Source organism: Cherax quadricarinatus, chromosome 68 (genome assembly GCF_038502225.1).
Source record: "Cherax quadricarinatus isolate ZL_2023a chromosome 68, ASM3850222v1, whole genome shotgun sequence".
Taxonomy (NCBI): domain Eukaryota; kingdom Metazoa; phylum Arthropoda; class Malacostraca; order Decapoda; family Parastacidae; genus Cherax; species Cherax quadricarinatus.
This window is the reverse complement of record NC_091359.1, coordinates 14,310,519-14,334,536: the sequence shown is the minus strand read 5'-3', so window position 1 is coordinate 14,334,536 and position 24,018 is coordinate 14,310,519. Positions and strand designations below refer to the sequence as shown.

At 43.7% G+C, this 24,018-nt stretch overlaps 1 protein-coding gene across 5 annotated transcripts in view; it reads left to right on the top strand.

Moving 5' to 3' along the window:
- Positions 1-679: 679 nt before the first annotated feature.
- LOC128697744 (zinc transporter ZIP1) overlaps positions 680-24,018 on the top strand; it is a 28,638-nt gene continuing 5,299 nt past the window's right edge. The window contains exons 1-4 of one of the 5 annotated variants that reach the window (XR_011393939.1): positions 680-940; positions 7,662-7,894; positions 20,070-21,628; positions 23,813-24,018. The exon at positions 23,813-24,018 is cut by the window's right edge and continues 5,299 nt beyond it. Coding sequence is in view for 4 of the 5 variants with exons in the window: in XM_070099696.1 (XP_069955797.1) it covers positions 7,766-7,894; positions 20,070-21,038 (1,098 nt within the window). In the remaining variant the exon portion in view is untranslated. Of the gene's footprint in view, positions 954-7,661; positions 7,895-20,069 lie in introns of all 5 variants that reach the window. The other 4 variants (XM_070099696.1, XM_070099695.1, XM_070099697.1 and 1 more) reach the window with 4 other exon arrangements.

Here is a 24,018-nt window from a genome sequence, read left to right as displayed (position 1 = left end):
ACAGTAAACGTAAATAATGTTTATTAAAACTGATAATCATACACCGACAAGGTTTTGTCTTACTGTATATATGTTGTCTTACTGTATATATTTTGTCTTACTGTATATATTTTGTCTTACTGTATATATTTTGTCTTACTGTATATATTTTGTCTTACTGTATATATGTATAATGAGAGTCACGTGGTAGTGTATATACACTGAGATGCTTATATCTTTGTATATACACACCGGAAGGTTTATGTCTGTGTATACACACTGAGAGTTAAATCCCTGTTTTAGACATCAAAGTATTCATGACTGGTGGCGAACGGGTGACATGCAGCCTTGACAACCCTCATGTAGTCGATAGGCTTCAAACCTTATTAACCCACCTACCGAGAGGCGTATGTCTCAGTGTATGTGTACTGGAAATTTTAATTCTTGTTTTATTTAAGTATTCTTGACTGGTGTTGAACAGGTACCACACAGCCTTTTAATGACCCTCGTATAGTAGACAGGCTTTAATCCCCATTAACCAGCCAATCTGATATGCGTAGTAGCATTAACCGGCTTAATAACCCTGTTATAGGCGACATGAGATTATGTTCTGAGCGAAAGACAGGCGACAACAGATGCAAGTTAAGGGTAATATAGTCAGGTATGTGATAAGACAGAGAGAGATAGTCTCAGCATTGAACATTGTTGCGGTAGACGTCACAGTTGTGAGCAGAGCCACTGCGGGTATACACCTCTACTGATCCCCAAGGTGTATTCTGTATGTTATTCAGAATACATCTCGTTTGCGATACCTGAGCAGTTTCCTCAGGCGACAAGTCATTAAAGGCACTTATTCCAATTGTTTTGGATTCGATCAAACCGAAAGAAGTTGGTTTAGAGGAGCTGTTCCTAAGTCGGAGTTGGGAAGGAAGGCGGTGCAAGCAGTGTCGTCTGATAACAGGTAATCAGTCATGGTATGTCACTCTGCTCAGGAAAAGGCATCATCTACGTCAGGTGAAAATCTTTGGACACTAAAAAGAATGTTTCTGGTATTAGAACTAATCTGGTTAATGACATATATTGAGAAGACGTTTCGCCCACCAGGGACGTTATCAATCCAGAGATATTGCAGCAATCGCAAACAAGCGATTAACAAGGCAACCGCAACGGGTAAACCCATTAGCGTCACAAACAATATAGTAAGCAGTTGTGACCCTTATAACCTGTCAATAATCATCACAAGGCTGTCGGATGTCCTCCCGTGTCGATTAAAGAAACAGTAAACAATATTCTTGTGTTTATGGCATTATTCAGACTGACGACGCCAGAGTCATGACACGAACGACATTTCATTATCAAAAGTTACAAAATTCCATGGGAATCTTGTAATTAGTAATCGTGATATATAGTAGGTTTCCAAGGTGGGCTAGTAGGTTTCCAAGGTGGTCTTGTGGGTTCCCAAGGTGGGCTAGTAGGTTCCCAAGATGGGCTAGTAGGTTCCCAAGGTGGGCTAGTAGGTTCCCAAGGTGGGCTAGGTTTCCATGGTGGGCTAGTAGGTTCCCAAGATGGGCTAGTAGGTTCCCAAGATGGGCTAGTAGGTTCCCAAGATGGGCTAGTAGGTTCCCAAGGTGGACTAAGTTTCCAAGGTGGGCTAGTAGGTTCCCAAGATGGGCTAGTATGTTCCCAAGGTGGACTAGGTTTCCAAGGTGGGCTAGTAGGTTTCCAAGGTGGGCTATTAGATTCCCAAAGTGGCTAGTAGGTTTCCAAGGTGGGCTAGTAGGTTCTCAAGATCGGTTATTGGGTTCCTTAGGTAAGCCAGAAGGTTCCCAAGGTCTGTTGGTAGGATTCCAAGGTGGGTTTGTAGGCTCCCAAGGTTAGTTAGTAGGTTCTCAAGGTGGGTTAGTAGGTTCTCAAGGTGGGTTAGTAGGTTCTCAAGGTGGGTTAGTAGGTTCCCAAGGTGGGTTAGTAGATTCTCAAGGTGGGCTAGCAGATTCCCAATGTGGGCTTGTAGGTTCCCAAGTGGGCTAGTAGGTTCTCGAGGTGAGCTAGTAGGTTCCCAAGATGGGCTATTAGGTTCCTTAGATAAGCCAGAAGGTTCCCAAGGTGGGTTAGCAGGTTCCCAAGGTGGACTTGTAGGTTCCCAAGGTTGGTTAGTAGGTTCTCGAGGTGGTCTAGTATGTTCTCAAGGGGGGCTAGTAGATTCTCAGTGTGAGCTTGTAGGTTCCCAAGTGGGCTAGTAGGTTATCAAGGTGAGGTTGTAGGTTCCCAAATGCGCTAGTAGGTTATCAAGGTGAGGTTGTAGGTTCCAAAGGTGGGCTTGTAGGTTCCCAAGGTGGGCTTGTAGGTTCCCAAGGTGGGCTTGTAGGTTTCCAAGGTGAGTTTGTAGGTTCCCAAGGTGGGCTTGTAGGTTCCCAAGGTGGGCTTGTACGTTCCCAAGGTAGTCTAGTAGATTCCCAAGGTGGGCTTGTAGGTTCCCAAGGTGGCCTGGAAGGTTCCTAAGGTGGGCTAGTAGGTTCCCAAGATAGGCTAGTAGGTTCCCAAGGTGGGCTTGTAGGTTCCCAAGGTGGGCTAGTAGGTTCCCAAGGTGGGCTAGTAGGTTCCCAAGGTGGACTTGTAGGTTCCCAAGGTGAACTTGTAGGTTCCCAAGGTGGCCTGGAAGGTTCCCAAGGTGGGCTAGTAGGTTCCCAAGGTGGGCTAGTAGGTTCTCAAGGTAGTCTAGTAGATTCCCAAGGTGGGCTTGTAGGTTCCCAAGGTGGGCTAGTAGGTTCCCAAGGTGGGCTAGTAGGTTCCCAATGTGGACTTGTAGGTTCCCAAGGTGGGCTAGTAGGTTCCCAATGTGAACTTTTAGGTTCCCAAGGTGGGCTAGTAGGTTCCCAAGGTGGACTTGTAGGTTCTCAAGGTGGGCTAGTAGGTTCCCAAGGTGGGTTAGTAGGTTCCCAAGGTGGACTTGTAGGTTCCCAAGGTGGGCTAGTAGGTTCCCAAGGTGGACTTGTAGGTTCCCAAGGTGGGCTAGTAGGTTCCCAAGGTGGACTTGTAGGTTCCCAAGGTGGTCTTGTAGGTTCCCAAGGTGGGCTAGTAGGTTCCCAAGGTGGGCTAGTAGGTTCCCAAGGTGGACTTGTAGGTTCCCAAGGTGGGCTAGTAGGTTCCCAAGGTGGACTTGTAGGTTCCCAAGGTGGGCTAGTAGGTTCCCAAGGTGGACTTGTAGGTTCCTAAGGTGGGCTAGTAGGTTCCCAAGGTGGACTTGTAGGTTCCTAAGGTAGGCTAGTAGGTTCCCAAGGTGGGCTAGTAGGTTCCCAAGGTGGACTTGTAGGTTCCTAAGGTGGGCTAGTAGGTTCCCAAGGTGGGCTAGTAGGTTCCCAGGGTGAGCTTGTAGGTTCCCTAGTTGGGCTAGTGACTCGAGCACTAGGTGAGTCCAAGCACTGGGTAATCTGGGTTGTCTTCACTCGTTGTCTCGATAACCAGTTGTGGTTATCTTGTTAGGTAGTTATCTTATCAATTTGGTATTTTCGATTGCTTGTTGTGATTGTTTGTTATTATTATTATTATTATTATTATTATTATTATTATTATTATTATTATTATTATATTATTATTATTATTATTATTATTATTATTATTATTATTATTATTATTATTATTGTATAATCATTATTATTATTGTTATTATTATTATTATTATTATTATTATTATTATTATTATTATTATTATTATTATTATTATTATTATTATATAATTTATATTTTTATTATTATTTATATAATTATTGTTATTATTATTATTATTATTATTATTATTACTATTATTATTATTATTGTATAATCATTATTATTATTGCTATTATTATTATTATTATCTTCAAACTTTCATAGAAGTGATAATCCCGTTGGTCATATAGCGTCTGGAGGTAAAGGCATTATCATGTTTGATCCAAGGAAGAGGAGAGGGGGCAGTGCATATATATGTTCCCGGAATTAAGAACCCATTTGAGTAGCATCATGGTACCCACCTGGGAGGGTCCTGGTGGTCGTTATCTCCAGTAATCATCTAGTCACTTTGGATCACTCCCAAGGTCGTTACTCTCTGTAAAATCACTTTCATCAAGGCATGGGAGTAGGAGTGCCTTAATACTGGTCAGGGCTCTTGATAAAAGGATTTGGAGCTACCCTCTCATTCTTGTCATCAATCCTGTTCCATTATGTGTGTGTATGTGTGTGTGTGTGTGTGTGTGTGTGTGTGTGTGTGTGTGTGTGTGTGTGTGTGTACTCACCTAATTGTACTCACCTAATTGTGGTTGCAGGGGTCGAGACTCAGCTCCTGGCCCCGCCTCTTCACTGATCGCTACTGGATCCTCTCTCTCTCTGCTTCCTGAGCTTTGTCATACCTCTTCTTAAAACTATGTATGGTTCCTGCCTCCACTACTTCACTTGCTAGGCTATTCCACTTGCTGACAACTCTATGACTGAAGAAATACTTCCTAACGTCCCTGTGACTCGTCTGAGTCTTCAGCTTCCAGTTGTGACCCCTTGTCCCTGTGTCCCCTCTCTGGAACATCCTATCTCTGTCTACCTTGTCTATTCCCCGCAGTATCTTGTATGTCGTTATCATGTCTCCCCTGACCCTTCTGTCCTCCAGTGTCGTCAGTCCGATTTCCCTTAACCTTTCCTCGTATGACATTCCCTTGAGCTCTGGGACTAGCCTTGTTGCAAACCTTTGTACTTTCTCTAACTTCTTGACGTGCTTGACCAGGTGTGGGTTCCAGACTGGTGCTGCATACTCCAGTATGGGCCTAACATACACAGTGTACAGTGTCTTGAACGATTCCTTATTAAGGTATCGGAACGCTATTCTCAGGTTTGCCAGGCGCCCGTATGCTGCAGCGGTTATTTGGTTGATGTGTGCCTCCGGTGATGTGCTCGGTGTTATGGTCACCCCAAGGTCTTTCTCCCTGAGTGAGGTCTGTAGTCTTTGTCCACCTAGCCTATACTCTGTCTGCGGTCTTCTTTGCCCCTCCCCAATCTTCATGACTTTGCATTTGGCTGGATTGAATTCGAGAAGCCAGTTGCTGGACCACATGTCCAGCCTCTCCAGGTCTCTTTGCAGTCCTGCCTCATCCTCGTCCGATTTAATTCTTCTCATCAGCTTCACGTCATCTGCGAACAGGGACACTTCAGAGTCTATTCCTTCCATCATGTCGTTCACATATATCAAAAATAGCAAGGGTGGCCCGAAAAAGAAAAACTTTCACCATCATTCACTCTATCACTGTCTTGCCACACCCCTTAACACCCCTCCTAATCACATATACACATATAACAGTCAATAGAAACTAAGTCATTTTAAACATTCGACTAATTAAATCAAGTTTTTCAGATCTACACTATACAAAACTTCACTCTCATAGGCTGCATCTTCCATACTCGTTTATTTAAAAAAAGTCGCGAAATTTTTTATGAATATATATTTTGTAAATTCTAGATCCTTACACTGACTAGTGGCGTTATATTTCTTTTCAAAACAGTTGGAATTTTGGGGAAATTCAGGTGAGACGTTCAGAATAATAGATCGTTGAGTGGGATATATGCTCTGGTATATTCTCTTGTATTATTTTTACGTGGGAGGGAGACTAGTAGAATATGTGCCTATTAGTTTTCTTTTTCAGAGATTTATCAATGAAATGTTTTGCGACATGTTAGGTCACTGGATGTTTTGCGACATGTTAGGTCACTGGATGTTTTGCGACATGTTAGGTCACTGGATGTTTTGCGACATGTTAGGTCACTGGATGTTTTGCGACATGTTAGGTCACTGGATGTTTTGCGACATGTTAGGTCACTGGATGTTTGATGTATCCACATTCCTTCGTTGTCTATGGTGGGAGAGTATCACTTGGAGGTGTCAAGAACATGGAGAACACTGAACAGATAACTCTGCAGGGCAGTCAAGAACATGGAACAGAACACTGAACAGACAACTCTGCAGGGCAGTCAAGAACATGGAACAGAACACTGAACAGACAACTCTGCAGGACAGTCAAGAACATGGAACAGAACACTGAACAGATAACTCTGCAGGGCAGTCAAGAACATGGAACAGAACACTGAACAGACAACTCTGCAGGGAAGTCAAGAACATGGAACAGAACACTGAACAGATACCTCTGCAGGGCAGTCAAGAACATGGAACAGAACACTGAACAGACACCTCTGCAGGGCAGTCAAGAACATGGAACAGAACACTGAACAGACAACTCTGCAGGGACAGTCAAGAACATGGAACAGAACACTGTACAGACAACTCTGCAGGGAAGTCAAGAACATGGAACAGAACACTGAACAGACAACTCTGCAGGACAGTCAAGAACATGAAACAGAACACTGAACAGACAACTCTGCAGGGCAGTCAAGACATGGAACAGAAACACTGAACAGACAACTCTGCAGGGCAGTCAAGAACATGGAACAGAACACTGAAAAGACACCTCTGCAGGGCAGTCAAGAACATGGAACAGAACACTGAACAGACAACTCTGCAGGGCAGTCAAGAACATGAAACAGAACACTGAACAGACACCTCTGCAGGGCAGTCAAGAACATGGAACAGAACACTGAACAGATACCTCTGCAGGGCAGTCAAGAACATGGAACAGAAACACTGAACAGACACCTCTGCAGGGCAGGGGCAGTCAAGAACATGGAACAGAACACTGAACAGACACCTCTGCAGGGCAGTCAAGAACATGGAACAGAACACTGAACAGACAACTCTGCAGGGCAGTCAAGAACATGGAACAGAACACTGAACAGACAACTCTGCAGGACAGTCAAGAACATGGAACAGAACACTGAACAGACAACTCTGCAGGGCAGTCAAGAACATGGAACAGAACACTGAACAGACAACTCTGCAGGGCAGTCAAGAACATGGAACAGAACACTGAACAGACAACTCTGCAGGACAGTCAAGAACATGGAACAGAACACTGAACAGACAAGTCTGCAGGGCAGTCAAGAACATGGAACAGAACACTGAACAGACAACTCTGCAGGGCAGTCAAGAACATGGAACAGAACACTGAACAGACAACTCTGCAGGGCAGTCAAGAACATGGAACAGAACACTGAACAGACAACTCTGCAGGGCAGTCAAGAACATGGAACAGAACACTGAACAGATAACTCTGCAGGGCAGTCAAGAACATGGAACAGAACACTTAATAAATAACTCTGCCATGACGTGACGAACAACAGAACACACGGATACAAACATTAGTAAACATCTAATTTTCAATTACAATTCCTCGTTTTCTTGTCTTCCTTTTCAACAATCACAAACTCTTAAAAGGGCAATGGACTATTGTCTTCAAATTTAACATTAAATTCTGACTTTTCGTCTAACAGGGCTCCACTTCCCCATAAAGCTCCTGATAAAAGATTATTGTATGCGAAAGGCCTCTAGCTTTTTATGCCTCTCCCCAGTAACAATTTGTCTATAATATTTCACTCACAGAGCTGGACTATTTAATTCAAGCTAAGCCTTATTTTGAATCACAATTAGTGGACCATAAATATTTATACTCCTTGTATATGTTTTGGGAATTCTCAATGATGACTACGAAGACATATAAGGTTTATGACAAGCTTGTATAAGCCTATACGCCATTCATTTTTATTTTTGTCCCTAGCAGCAGCAGGTAAAGCAGCAGCAGCAGGGTTGAACAGCTACCAATAACAGCAGCAACTGCTGCAGCAGCAGTAAGTGCCACAGTTAAAACAGCAAAGCAGCAAGATGCTGAGTCTAGCTGAGACGAAGGCAGTGGTTCTGGTGACCATGACAGCCACAACGCTTGCTGTCTCTCTACTGCCTCTGCTCATCCGCAGGCTGGTGCTGGGCCGCATGCGGCTCTCCAGTACACAGGTAACAGCTCTCCCTTCTCATTACTATTAGTTGATGCTGTTGCTGTATGGTTCCCAGGGATCATACAGCACCATGGGAAAAGAAGGTAATCAGGTTTGACCCAAGGATAGGGAACAATTATAGTGGACCCCCGGTTAACGATATTTTTTCACTCCAGAAGTATGTTCCGGTGCCAGTACTGACCGAATTTGTTCCCATAAGAAATATTGTGAAGTAGATTAGTCCATTTCAGACCCCAAGACATACACGTACAAACGCACTTACATAAATACACTTACATAATTAGTCACATTCGGAGGTAATCGTTATGCGGGGGTCCACTGTATAGGCTAAAATTCCTTGACTCAAGAGCCCTTCATGATTCTTCAGTTCCTTCATCATCCAGAGACACAATGGAAAGAACTAGACAAAATATTACCACTCAACAACGTACCAGAGTGTCCATTACTTTGTCTGGGTTCATGTTGTTCCATTACCTGGTTAATTGGGCCGGTGTGGGAAACATCGCGTAACAACGACTACGTTAAGGCTGAAATTACACATAATAGGTATTCTAAGCGAGCCCAGGAGGCCTGTGCTACAACGTGACCCAGGAGGTATTCGATACCAATGAAAATTGGCAAACCAGTGTGATAAATGCAGAGATAATGAAGTTTGATAGCGGTTATAAGTCGTTCAGTATAGATGTCACCAACAACAGTGAAGAATTTCCTCCTTAAAGTTAAGAAGTGACCTTGCTAAGTGACCTTACTAAGTGACTTTCAGCCTTCATAACAACGCTCAAAATCATCAACAGCCTTTATCATATTTCTAATAGATTATATTCCTCCAGATAGTGACGGTCTGCATACTCTTGTTACAGCACCTCGGGATTCACTAGGAGATAGACGATATAAGAACATAAGAAATAAGGAACACTGCAGCAGGCCTACTGGCCCATGCGAGGCAGGTCCAAGTCACCTACCGGCTTATGTCACTGACCCAACCTAGTTAGGTCTAGGTCACATTCACTTAAGAAAGGAGCATGGCATCTGACCTAGCAGCACAAGCTAGTCAGGTCCAACTCACACATACCCACACCCACTCATGTATTTATCTAACCTATTTTTGAAACTGCACAACGTTTTAGCTTCTATGACGGTACTCGGGAGTTTGTTCCATTCATCCACAACTCTATTAACAAACCAGTGCTTTCCTATATCCTTCTTGAATCTGAATTTTTCCAACTTGAAACCATTGCTGCGAGTCCTGTCTTGGCTAGATATTTTTAGCAGGCTATTTGCATTCCCTTTATTTATTCCTGTTTTCCATTTATACATCTCTATCATATATTCCCTAATTCTATGCCTTTCGAGAGAGTGCAGATTCAGAGCCCTCAGTCTATCCTCATAGGGAAGATTTCTGATACATGGGATCAACTTTGTCATCCTCCTCTGTACGTTTTCCAGAGCATTTATATCCATTCTGTAATACGGTGACCAGAACTGTGCACCATAATGTAAATGAGGCCTAACCAAAGATATATAGAGTTGAAGAACGACCTGAGGACTCCTGTTATTTATACTTCTATATATGAAGCCAAAGATTCTGTTAGCTTTATTGCGAACACATACGCACTGTTGTCTTGGTTTCAGATTATTGCTAACCAGAACTCCTAAATCCTTTTCGCAATCAGTAATATCAAGATCTACATTATTTAGTATATATGTGGCATGGTTATTTTCCTGTTCAACATTTAGAACTTTGCATTTGTCGTTATTAAACTGCATCTGCCACTTCTTCGACCATTGCATCAGTCTATTAAAATCTTCCTGGAGTGCTCTAATGTCCTCATTAGAATGAACTGGACGCCCTATTTTGATGTCATCAACAAATTTGCTTATGTCGCTATTTATTCCCTCATCTATATCGTTTATGTAAATTGTGAACAACAAGGGGCCCAACACTGACCCATGTGGAATACCCCTTGTCACGTGCCCCCATTTTGATTTATCTCCATTTATGCAAACTCTCTGCTGCCTATTTGTCAACCATGCCTCTACCAAGGAAAAAATTTCTCCTCCTATTCCGTGTGCCTTAAATTTCCTCAACAGCCTCTGATGTGGAACTTTATCGAAAGCCTTACTGAAGTTCATATACGCAATATCATATTCATTACCATGATCTACCTCCACAAAATACCTTAGTGAAGGAAGTTAGTAAATTCGTAAGACAGGAACGCCCCTTTGTAAAACCGTGTTGAGATTCATTTATCAATTTATACCTTTCAAGATGGCTACGAATTGCCTCGGCAATTATTGATTCCATAAACTTTCCCATCTTGGAGGTAAAACCTTCATGAACTCTAGGGAACGGATAGGGTTCCAACATCTTGCAAGCCGGTACGGGGTTCGAAGTGGTGATAAGATGGACGACAAGAGGTTGACGGGGACCGTGATGTGAAGCAACAGGTGGAAGTCTCTCCTCTCAAGGCCACATCAATAGATAACATTATCATAACCCATCAACTCGCATCTGGTCACACTGAACACACGTGGTGTTGTCAATGATCATTCAGTAAAAATACCTGGACAGTGAAAACATATGCTCGAATAAGGAAATTTCTCAAGATATGTGTAAGTACATTACAGCGGTCAGGTTTTATTTCCTATTTTCACTGTTGTATTTTTTTTCATATTTACAATCATGCGTTTTGTTGTGATTTCTTCCATAAGCTTGAATAAACACACACACACACACACACACACACACACACACACACACACACACACACACACACACACAGAAGGATGTTAGGAAGTATTTCTTCAGCCATAGAGTTGTCAGGAAATAGAATAGACTGGAAAGTGATGTAGCGGAGGCAGGATCCATGCATAGTTTTAAGATGAGGCATGATAAAACTCATAGAGCAGGGAGAGAGAGGACCTAGTAGCAACCAGTGAAGATACGGAACCAGGAGCTATGAATCTATCCCTGCAACCACAATTTGGTGAGTACAATTAGGTGAATACACACACGCAAAACAATAAATACCTCCCTGGGATATAACCCCTCGTGCTGGTGGTGACTAGTTACCATCAACATATAAGCTAAATGGCAGATCTGTGGCCTAAAGATAAGGTTAATAATTAATTCCTATTGTACCCCAGGGTACAATAGACGTTTTGCACACCAGTATCTAATCCCTTATCTTCTTGGGCATGCCAGTGGGTTAGGTAAAGTTTGGCAGGAAATGCGGGTCTTAGTCTGGAGCCATTGGTCATCTGACAGACCTTCCGCTGGCTTACCCTTCCACCTCTTTCATGTTGCATGTTGATGTTGTACTGATACCTCCAGGCTTACTAACGTTAATATAATAACTTAAAATAATGTTTCTGAAAATTTACATTTCTCTCTCTCTCTCTCTCTCTCTCTCTCTCTCTCTCTCTCTCTCTCTCTCTCTCTCTCTCTCTCTCTCTCTCTCTCTCTCTCTCTCTCTCTCTCTCTCTCTCTCTCTCTCTCTCTCTCTCTCTCTCTATGTATATATATATATATATATATATATATATATATAATATATATATATATACATATACATATACATATATATGTCGTGCCGAATATGTAAAACTGGTCAATTAGCAAGAACTCATTTAAAATTAAATCCTTTCTAAAATTTTCTCTTATACGTTTAAAGATATATTTTTTCATTAATATTGATGTAAAAATTTATAAATTTGCACCAAAAGGAATTTAGAAAACTTACCTAACCTTATTATAACAAGCGCAATTTATTTTAGCCTAACCCAACTAAATATATTTTAGATTTGTTTACAGTAATTTAATACTAAACAAACACAGTGAAATATATTTTTTTCGTTAGGTTCAGAATGATTTTGGCGAAATTATTGCATACACAAATTTTCACTTGTCCTATATGGCAAGATGAGCGTTGCTATTTAAGCCAAGATCGCAAGTTCTGCCTATTCGGCACGACATATATATATATATATATATATATATATATATATATATATATATATATATATATATATATATATATATATCAATAACAACACTGCACTAGCCAAGGACTCGAACCCATGCAGCTTTGGCCTGCCTCATGGTGGGCGAAAACGCATGACGCTCTAATCCACTGGACCATACGATCCTTACAAGTAGGGCATCCAGCGGAACTGGATGTTGTAGATGGACTAGAATGATGTTAGTTTAGAGTCATCCACACCATCGTGTGTCCTTGGGTAGGGAGTACAACATCCAGTTCCGCTGGATGCCCTACTTGTAAGGATCATATGGTCCAGTGGATTAGGGCGTCATGCGTTTTCGCCCACCATGAGGCAGGCCAAAGCAGCATGCGTTCGAGTCCTTGGCTAGTGCATTGATCAATACCACTTGTTCGTGGTCACAATAATGTATATATATATATATATATATATATATATATATATATATATATATATATATATATATATATTTTTTTTTTTTTTTTTTTTTTTTTTTTTCAACAAGTCGGCCGTCTCCCACCGAGGCAGGGTGACCCAAAAAAGAAAGAAAATCCCCAAAAAGAAAATACTTTCATCATCATTCAACACTTTCACCACACTCACACATTATCACTGCTTTTGCAGAGGTGCTCAGAATACAACAGTTCAGAAGCATATACGTATAAAGATACACAACATATCCCTCCAAACTGCCAATATCCCAAACCCCTCCTTTAAAGTGCAGGCATTATACTTCCCATTTCCAGGACTCAAGTCCGACTATATGAAAATAACCGGTTTCCCTGAATCCCTTCACTAAATATTACCCTGCTCACACTCCAACAGATCGTCAGGTCCCAAGTATCATTCGCCTCCATTCACTCCTATCTAATACGCTCATGCACGCTTGCTGGAAGTCCAAGCCCCTAGCCCACAAAACCTCCTTTACCCCTCTTTCCAACCCTTTCGAGGACGACCCCTACCCCTCCTTCCTTCCCCTATAGATTTATATGCTTTCCATGTCATTCTACTTTGATCCATTCTCTCTAAATGACCATACCACCTCAACAACCCCTCTTCTGCCCTCTGACTAATGCTTTTATTAACTCCACACCTCCTAATTTCCACACTCCGAATTTTCTGCATAATATTTACACCACACATTGCCCTTAGACAGGACATCTCCACTGCCTCCAACCGTCTCCTCGCTGCTGCATTTACCACCCAAGCTTCACATCCATATAAGAGTGTTGGTACTACTATACTTTCATACATTCCCTTCTTTGCCTCCATAGATAACGTTTTTTGACTCCACATATACCTCAACGCACCACTCACCTTTTTTCCCTCATCAATTCTATGATTAACCTCATCCTTCATAAATCCATCCGCCGACACGTCAACTCCCAAGTATCTGAAAACATTCACTTCTTCCATACTCCTCCTCCCCAATTTGATATCCAATTTTTCTTTATCTAAATCATTTGATACCCTCATCACCTTACTCTTTTCTATGTTCACTTTCAACTTTCTACCTTTACACACATTCTCAAACTCATCCACTAACCTTTGCAATTTTTCTTTAGAATCTCCCATAAGCACATTATCATCAGCAAAAAGTAACTGTGTCAATTCCCATTTTGAATTTGATTCCCCATAATTTAATCCCACCCCTCTCCCGAACACCCTACCATTTACTTCTTTTACAACCCCACCTATAAATATATTAAACAACCATGGGGACATTACACATCCCTGTCTAAGACCTACTTTTACCGGGAAGTATTCTCCCTCTCTTCTATACACCCTAACCTGAGCCTCACTATCCTCATAAAAACTCTTTACAGCATTTAGTAACTTACCACCTATTCCATATACTTGCAACATCTGCCACATTGCTTCTCTATCCACTCTATCATATGCCTTTTCTAAATCCATAAATGCAATAAAAACTTCCCTACCTTTATCTAAATTCTGTTCACATATATGCTTCAATGTAAACACTTGATCTACACATCCCCTACCCACTCTGAAGCCTCCCTGCTCATCCGCAATCCTACATTCTGTCTTACCTCTAATTCTTTCAATTATAACTCTACCGTATACTTTTCCTGGTATACTCAGTAAACTTATTCCTCTATAATTTTTACAATCTCTTTTGTCCCCTTTCCCTTTCTATAAAGGGACTATACATGCTCTCCGCCAATCCCTAGGTACCTTCCCCTCTTTCATACATTTATTAAACAAAAGTACCAACCACTCCAACACTATATCCACCCCTGTTTTTAACATTTCTGTCATAATCCCATCAGTTCCAGCTGCTTTACCCCCTTTCATTCTACGTAATGCCTCACGTACCTCCATCACACTTACATTCTGCTCTTCTTCACTCCTAAAAGATGGTATACCTCCCTGGCCAGTGCATGAAATATTCTCGCCATCTACCTAATACCTCCCTCTCCCCATCTACTAACTCCCCTACTCTGTTTTTAACTGACAAATCCATACTTTCCCTAGGCTTTCTTAACTTGTTTAACTCACTCCAAATTTTTTTCTTATTTTCATTAAAATTTCTTGACAGTGCCTCTCCCACTCTTTCATCTGCTCTCCTTTTGCACTGTCTCACCACTCTCTTCACCTTTCTTTTACTCTCCATATACTCTGCTCTTCTTATAACACTTCTGCTTTGTAAAAACCTCTCATAAGCTACCTTTTTCTCTTTTATCACACCCTTTACTTCATTCCACCAATCACTCCTCTTTCGTCCTGCCTCCACCCTCCTATAACCACAACCTTCTGCCCCACATTCTAATACTGCATTTTTAAAACTATTCCAACCCTCTTCAACCCCCCCACTACTCATCTTTGCACTAGCCCACCTTTCTGCCAATAGTCGCTTATATCTCGCCCGAACTTCCTCCTCCCTTAGTTTATACACTTTCACCTCCCTCTTACTTGTTGTTGACACCTTCCTCTTTTCCCATCTACCTCTTACTCTAACTGTAGCTACAACTAAATAATGATCCGATATATCAGTTGCCCCTCTATAAACATGTACATCCTGGAGCCTACCCATCAAAACAACCACTGTGAAAGAGTAGTGAAATTCCTTTCTTGACTAATCACATTGTCAAGAACTATGACAATGTGAGTAGTCACGAAAGGAATTTCACTACTCTTTCACAGTGGTTGTTTTGCATATTTTAAAATCACTTGTTTACTGTGATCTTATTGCATATATATATATATATATATATATATATATATATATATATATATATATATATATATATATATATATATATATATATATATAAATATATATATATATATATATATATATATATATATATATATATATATATATAAATATATACAATGTAGTGTTCCTGCTAGTCAATTTAACAGACTGCAACTGTACGTCACGACACAGATTTTGGTATTCTTTCTGAGATTTCATCTGTTTGGTTGAAAAATTCTCAGAGCCCCTCACATCTAGACAGAAGAACAACTTACCAATTTCTCGGGTTATAACAGTGGAATTTATAATTGGTGGCACACACTAGCTGGAGTCAGACCTGAAGACTGTAAAGCCAGCATTCTCTTGTCTCGTCCGTAAGACAGTATTTTCCAACAATTCTGATTATTCAAGAAATAGTGAATCAAACATTTTGTTTTTAAATGATAATGAAGCTTAAATCCCCCGTCGACTACACTAGATTCATTAAGGTCAAACGTAACATTTCTCACCACCAGAACAACAGTAATTCCCACATTAGGGAGTAAAATACGCTGAACACGTGTCTTGAATCTGAAGTGTTGACATAACAAGTTGAACTTCCACCCCTGTAATCGAGTTCAGTTTTTATATTCACGATAGTGCAATTATTTAATAAATATTTGATACTAGAGGGACAAGACTTGAACTCATGCAGATATAGCTTCCACAGCTCGATGGAAAAACACTTGCTAACACCCAAACATGTCACACACACACACACACACGAGGGGCCAGGAGCTATGAATCGACACCTGCAACCACAAATAGATGAATACACACACACACACACACGCACGCACACACACACACACACACACACACACACACACACACACATACACACACACACACACACACACACACACACACACACACACACACACACACACGCACACACACACACACACGCACGCACACACACACACACATACACAGTGCCCATCGATAAACACCTGATCAAACCGAACAAATATGAAACTGAGGCACAGCATATCCAGAACTCCTAATCATTCCAAACACTTGTAGGTGGCAACACATGAGTCAGGTGTATCAGTCCCGTCAAGGTTAAATTAAATGATAAGATTAACACAGTAGCTCCTCCCTTCCTAAACCCGTCGTCACCCCAGAAGGGAGAGTAATACCAGAGAGAGTAACACCAGGAAGAGTAATACCAGGGAGAGTAATACCAGGGAGAGTAACAGCAGGGAGAGTAATACCAGGGAGAGTAACAGCAGGGAGAGTAATACCAGAGTAACACCAGGGAGAATAACACCAAGGAGAGTAACACCAGGGAGAGTAACACCAGGGAGAGTAACACCAGGGAGAGTAACGCCAAGGAGAGTAACACCAGGGAGAGTAACACCAGGGAGAGTAACACTAGGTAGAGTAACACCAGACAGTGTAACACCAGGTAGAGTAACACCAGGTAATGTAACACCAGGTAGAGTAACACCAGGTAGTGTAACACCAGGTAGTGTAACACCAGGTAGTGTAACACCAGGTAGTGTAACACCAGATAGAGTAACACCAGGTAGAATAACACCAGGTAGTGTAACACCAGGTAGTGTAACACCAGGTAGAGTAACACCAGGGAGCGCTTGAGGGTGCTAAACCTGTATTCCCTGGAACGCGGGCGGGAGAGATACATGATTATATACACCTGGAAAATCCTAGAGGGACTAGTACCGAACTTGCACACGAAAATCACTCACTACGAAAGCAAAAGACTTGGCAGACGATGCACCATCCCCCCAATGAAAAGCAGGGGTGTCACTAGCACGTTAAGAGACCATACAATAAGTGTCAGGGGCCCGAGACTGTTCAACTGCCTCCCGGCATACATAAGGGGGATTACCAACAGACCCCTGGCAGTCTTCAAGCTGGCACTGGACAAGCACCTAAAGTCGGTTCCTGACCAGCCGGGCTATGGCTCGTACGTTGGTTTGCGTGCAGCCAGCAGCAACAGCCTGGTTGATCAGGCTCTGATCCACCAGGAGGCCTGGTCACAGACCGGGCCGCGGGGGCGTTGACCCCCGGAACTCTCTCCAGGTAAAACTCCAGGTAAACCAGGGAGAGTAACACAAGGGAGAGTAACACCAGGGAGAGTAACACCAGGGAGAGTAACACCAGGGAGAGTAATACCAGGGAGAGTAACACCAGGGAGAGTAACACCAGGGAGAGTAACAACAGGGAGAGTAACACCAGGGAGAGTAACACCAGGGAGAGTAACAGCGGGGAGAATAATACCAGGGAGAGTGACACCAGGGAGAGTAATACCAGGGAGAGTAACACCAAGGAGAGTATCACCAGGGAGAGTAATACCAGAGAGTAATACCAGGGAGAGCAACACCAGGGAGAGTAACACCAGGGAGAGTAACGCCAGGGAGAGTAACACCAGGGAGAGTAGCACCAGGGAGAGTAACACCAGGGAGAGTAACACCAGGGAGAGTAACACCAGGGAGAGTAACACCAGGGAGAGTAACACCAGGGAGAGTAACACCAGGGAGAGTAACACCAGGGAGAGTAACACCAGGGAGAGTAACACCAGGGAGAGTAACACCAGGGAGAGTAATACCAGGGAGAGTAACACCAGGGAGAGTAATACCAGGGAGAGTAACACCAAGGAGAGTAACACCAGGGAGAGTAATACCAGAGAGAGTAATACCAGGGAGAGCAACACCAGGGAGAGTAACACCAGGGAGAGTAACACCAAGGAGAGTAACACCAGGGAGAGTAATACCAGGGAGAGTAACACCAAGGAGAGTAACACCAGGGAGAGTAATACCAGGGAGAGTAACAGGACGAAGAGTAACACCAGGGAGAGTAACACCAGGGAGAGCAATACCAGGGAGAGTAACACCAGGGAGAGTAACACCAGGGAGAGTAATACCAGGGAGAGTAACAGGAAGAAGAGTAGCGCCAGGGAGAGTAACACCAGGGATAGTAACAGCAGGGAGAGTAATACCTGGGAGAGTAGCACCAGGGAGACTAACAGCAGGGAGAGTAATATCAGGGAGAGTAACACCAGGGAGAGTAGCACCAGGGAGAGTAATACCAGGGAGAGTAACACCAGGGAGAGTAACACCAGGGAGAGTAACACCATTGAGAGTAACACCAGGGAGAGTAACACCAGGGAGAGTAATACCAGGGAGAGTAACACCAGGGAGAGTAACACCAGTGAGAGTAATACCAGGGAGAGTAACAGAAGAAAGAGTAACACCAGGGAGAGTAACACCAGGGAGAGTAACACCAGGGAGAGTAATACCAGGGAGAGTACCAGGAGGATGAGTAACACCAGAAAGAGTAACACCAGGGAGAGCAACACCAGGGAGAGTAATGCCAGGGAGAGCAACACCAGGGAGAGTAATGCCAGGGAGAGTAACACCAGGGAGAGTAACACCAGGGAGAGTAATACCAGGGAGAGTAACAGGAGGAAGAGTAACACCAGGGAGAGTAATACCAGGGAGAGTAATACCAGGGAGAGTAACACCAGGGAGAGTAATACCAGGGAGAGTGACACCAGGGAGAGTAATACCAGGGAGAGTAATACCAGGGAGGGTAGCACCAGGGAGAGTAATACCAGGGAGAGTAATACCAGGGAGAGTAACATCAGGGAGAGTAACACCAAGGAGAGTAATACCAGGGAGAGTAACAGCAATGAGAGCAGCAGGAGGGAGAGTAACAGGAGGGAGAGTAATACCAGGGAGAGTAACAGCAGGGAGAGTAACAGCAGGGAGAGTAACACCAGGGAGAGTAACACCAGGGAGAGTAACACCAGAGAGAGTAACACCAGGGAGAGTAATACCAGGGAGAGTAATACCAGCTAGAGTAACACCAGGGAGAGTAACACCAGGGAGAGTAACGGCAGGGAGAGCAATACCAGAGAGAGTAACAGCAGGAAGAATAATACCAGGGAGAGTAATACCAGGGAGAGTAATACCAGGGAGAGTAACACCAGGGAGAGTAACGCCAGAGAGAGTAACGCCAGGGAGAGTAACACCAGGGAGAGTAATACTAGGGAGAGTAACACCAAGGAGAGTAACAGGAGGAAAAGTAACAGGAGGAAGAGTAACACCAGGGAGAGTAACACCAGGGAGAGTAATACCAGGGAGAGTAATACCAGGGAGAGTAATACCAGGGAGAATAACACCAGGGAGAGTAGCACCAGGGAGAGTAATACCAGGGAGAGTAATACCAGGGAGAGTAACTCCAGGGAGAGTAATACCAGCGAGAGTAATACCAGCGAGAGTAATACCAGGGAAAGTAATACCAGGGAGAGTAACTCCAGGGAGAGTAATACCAGCGAGAGTAATACCAGCGAGAGTAATACAAGGGAGAGTAACACCAGGGAGAGTAACAGGAGGAAGAGTAACAGGAGGAAGAGTAACAGCAGGAAGAGTAACAGGAGTAACAGGAGGGAGAATAACAACAGAGTGAGACGACCCATAGGAATATTCCATGTTTTGTTGTGTATACCTAACACCTGCAAAACAACAGTTATCCACTGGTTTAGAGGTCAGACAGATATTATGGACACATATAATGTACACTATGCAGACTAAGCTAGTATGATGAATTGGATTTATTTCCGTTAGGAAGGGCAATCCATAACCCACACAGCCACACACACACATACGTCATAAGCGTGTAGATGTGAACGTTTTCTAGCGCTGCTTGGCTACCGCGTTGCCAGACGTATTGCGGCTGCCATTTTTTTTATTTTCCTATTTGTGTTTAAATGTACATTCTAATTGGTTTACGTAACCTAACTCTGATCTAACTTGAATTCAGGCTCTTCTTAATATTTATGAATGACCAGGACAGTCTGAGTGATCACTGTGCGGAGGGTCGACCCTCTGTCACTTACTCATCTGGATGACCCACACGTGTATTAATCTTGTATTTTTTGCAGACTTTCATGAGCGGATGCCTGTGTTTCGGTGGCGGTGTGTTGATGGCCACGGTGTTCCTGCACCTGCTGCCTGAGACCAGGTACTACCTGCAGGTAGCTGTCTCCTCTGGCTTCTTCCCTGAGTTACCTTACCCGCTCCCCGAGCTTATCGTCTGTTGCGGGTTCTTCCTGATGTACGTCACGGAGATAGTAATGCACTCTTGTCTCCACCGAGGCCACAACCACCACTCTCATCTACCTGTAGCGAAGGACACCGAGATGAACGTCCACACAGAGACGTCCGATAAACAGAAGAATTATTCCACAGATGATGCCGATGCGGAAAATGGGTGTCTCAGGAAACTGACGGACGAGAAGGATTCTGTCAATAACACACTGGAGTCTGCAGACACGGGAGAGTCTGTGGATGATAACTTGTCTCTGATGCGGGCTATCGTGGTAGTAGTGGCACTCTCCGTCCATAGCATCATGGAGGGCCTGGCACTGGGCCTCGTCTTCAAGCCATCTGACGTTTGGTTGCTCTTCGCTGCTCTCTCCTCCCACAAACTAATCATTGGCTTCTGCATGGGAATGGAAATGCTGGAAGCCAGAGCGTCCTACATGTCGTTCTTCCTATCAATGATTATTTTCTCCTTAGCATCACCGCTTGGTGGTCTCGTAGGGACACTGGTAGTCTCCATGACAACGAACACGACAGCCGCTGGTATCCTGGTCCCTACCGTCCTGCAAGGGCTCTCAGCGGGTACCATCCTCTACGTGACCTTCTGCGAGGTGCTAGAGAGGGAGCGAGCCAAGCCACAAGATCCCTTTCTTAAGATGTGGACTCTGGTAGCGGGATTCCTATTCATGGCGGCTTTACAGGTGCTGGATAAGTTTGCACCTGAAGACAGTATAGCAGAAGTAGCGGAAACACCTCATAATCTTCTCTTCACCTCGCCTCTCCCACTCTTGCTAACCAAACCCGTGTGAGTCATAGATCACAAGGTTTGCCAGAGCATCGAGCAACGAGATTGTTTTTTTAGATGAGAATTCATGATTTTATTTTAACTGTTGTTATTTGTTTTAGTGCAGTGTGTGATCACAATGAGGTAAATTGGACACCAAGTTATTAAAAACTGGGCGTGTCCAAAGCTGACTGGATTTGAAATTTTCATATATGTCTATCGATGTATGTAAACACACGTGGATTTGTGATTGAACACACACACACACACACACACACACACACACACACACACACACACACACACACACACACACACACACACACCACCCACACACACACACACACACACACAAACAAACACACACAATTGGAAGTTGAAGACTCAGATGAATCAAAGGGATGTTAGGAAGTATTTCTTCAGTCATAGAGTAGTCAGGCCATGGAATAGCCTAGAAAGTGATGTGGTGGAGGCAGGAACCATACATAGTTTTAAGGCGAGGTATGATAGAGCTCATGGAGCAGGGAGAGAGAGGACCTAGTAGCAATCAGCGAAGAGGCGGGGCCAGGAGCTGTGACTCGACCCCTGCAACCACAAATAGGTGAGTACAAATAGGTGAGTACACACACACACACACACACACACAAGGTGACAGAAGTAAGACAAGAGAGACAGGGGTGGATCGACTGCATTTTTTTGGACTGCAAGAAGGCCTTCGACACAGTTCCTCACAAGAGGTTACTGCAAAAGCTAGAGGATCAGGCACACATAACAGGAAAGGCACTTCAATGGATCAGAGAATACCTGACAGGGAGGCAACAACGAGTCATGGTACGTGACGAGGTGTCAGAGTGGGCGCCTGTGACAAGCAGGGTTCCACAGGGGTCAGTCCTAGGACCTGTGCTGTTCTTGGTATATGTGAACGACATAACGGAAGGGATAGACTCAGAAGTGTCCTTGTTTTCAGATGATGTGAAGTTAATGAGAAGAATCAAAGCGGATGAGGATCAGGCAGGACTACAAAGAGACCTGGACAGGCTACAAGCCTGGTCCAGCAACTGGCTCCTTGAGTTTAACCCTGCCAAATGCAAATGAAGATTGGGGAGGGGCAAAGAAGACCGCAGACACAATATAGTTTAGATGACCAAAGTCTGCAAACCTCACTCAAGGAAAAAGATCTGGGGGTGAGTATAACACCGAGCATATCTCCTGAGGCGCACATCAATCAGATAACTGCTGCAGCATACGGGCGCCTGGCAAACCTACGGATAGCGTTCCGATACCTCAGTAAGGATTCGTTCAAGACTCTGTATACCATTTACGTCAGGCCCATACTGGAGTATGCAGCACCAGTTTGGAATCCACACCTAGTCAAGCACGTCAAGAAATTAGAGAAAGTGCAAAGGTTTGCAACAAGACTAGTCCCAGAGCTACGGGGATTGTCCTACGAAGAAAGGTTGAGGGAAATCGGCCTGACGACACTGGAGGACAGGAGGGTCAGGGGAGACATGATAACGACATATAAAATACTGCGCGGAATAGACAAGGTGGACAAAGACGGGATGTTCTAGAGAAGGGACACCGACACAAGAGGTCATAATTGGAAGTTGAAGACTCAGATGAATCAAAGGGATGTTAGGAAGTATTTGTTCAGTCATAGAGTAGTCAGGCCGTGGAATAGCCTAGAAAGTGACGTAGTGGAGGCGGGAACCATACATAGTTTTAAGGCGAGGTATGATAGAGCTCATGGGGCAGGGAGAGAGAGGACCTAGTAGCAATCAGCGAAGAGGCGGGGGCCAGGAGCTGTGAATCGACCCCTGCAACCACAAATAGGTGAGTACAAATAGGTGAGTACACACACACACACATACAAAAAAAATAGTGGAAAAATGGCAGTAGGTATTCCCGGGCATCTGAAGTGTTGCTAGTAGGTAGGCAGGTTCTGTGTCACAATATAAGGAAAGAAGTGCAAACACCCAGCCAGGAAAGTGAAAACATAGAGGGATGTGTGGTATATATTTATATATACGTGTGGTGTAACAGTGAGTGATTAAATAACAGACTAAGATTTTACGGAGCTCAGTTCAGTACGATATCTTCCCAGCGAGGAAGAGGAGCCGAGACGTTCATACTTTGCCAGACGTATGCGGTAATCACCCATGTTGGGTAGCAACGTCAGGTAATTAGCACCAGGCTTTCTGCTCCACTGGAAGTTAGGGTCCACTCACCCCTCGAGAGCTGATTGTCGGATATAGAGTATATAGGATTTATTAAGGAGGTTAAAGGAAGAGGTTTTAGTAAGGGCAGGGTAGCTGGGACAGGCGCATGTGTGGGAACTGTGTGTAGGTACACTACACCCATACTTACATGTACACACCCACAACTGTTAACCAGATTATCTAAAATAACACTGGTACCCTTGCTCCCTCCTGCAACACACACACACACACACGACCAGTGAAGAGGCAGGGCCAGGAGCTATGAATCGGCCCCTGCAACCACAAATAGGTGAGTATAAATAGGTGAGTACACACACACACACACACACACACACACACACACAGGGATTTTAGGAAGTATTTCTTCAGTGACAGAGTAGTCAAGAAGTGGAATAGTTTGGGAAGCGATGTAGTGGAGGCAGGATCCATACATAGCTTTAAGCAGAGGTACGATAAAGCTCATGGTTCAGGGAGAGTGACCTAGTAGCGACCAGTGAAGAGGCGGGGCCAGGAGCTTGGACTCGACCCCTGCAACCTCAACTAGGTGATTACAACTAGGTGAGTACACTACACACGGCAGGATGAAGAAACAAGAGTACCGGGGATGACTGGGCTGAACAAGAAGCATTGGCAGAAAGAATCAAGAGCACAGTGAAACGGGAGTCGGAAAAAAATCTAAGCTAGTTTTGCAACACAATGGTCGAGAGGATATTTACAGATAACAAGAAGAGGAAGGCACAAGCTCTTGCTGCTGAGACAAGGATGCAGAGACTATCAGAGGAACTG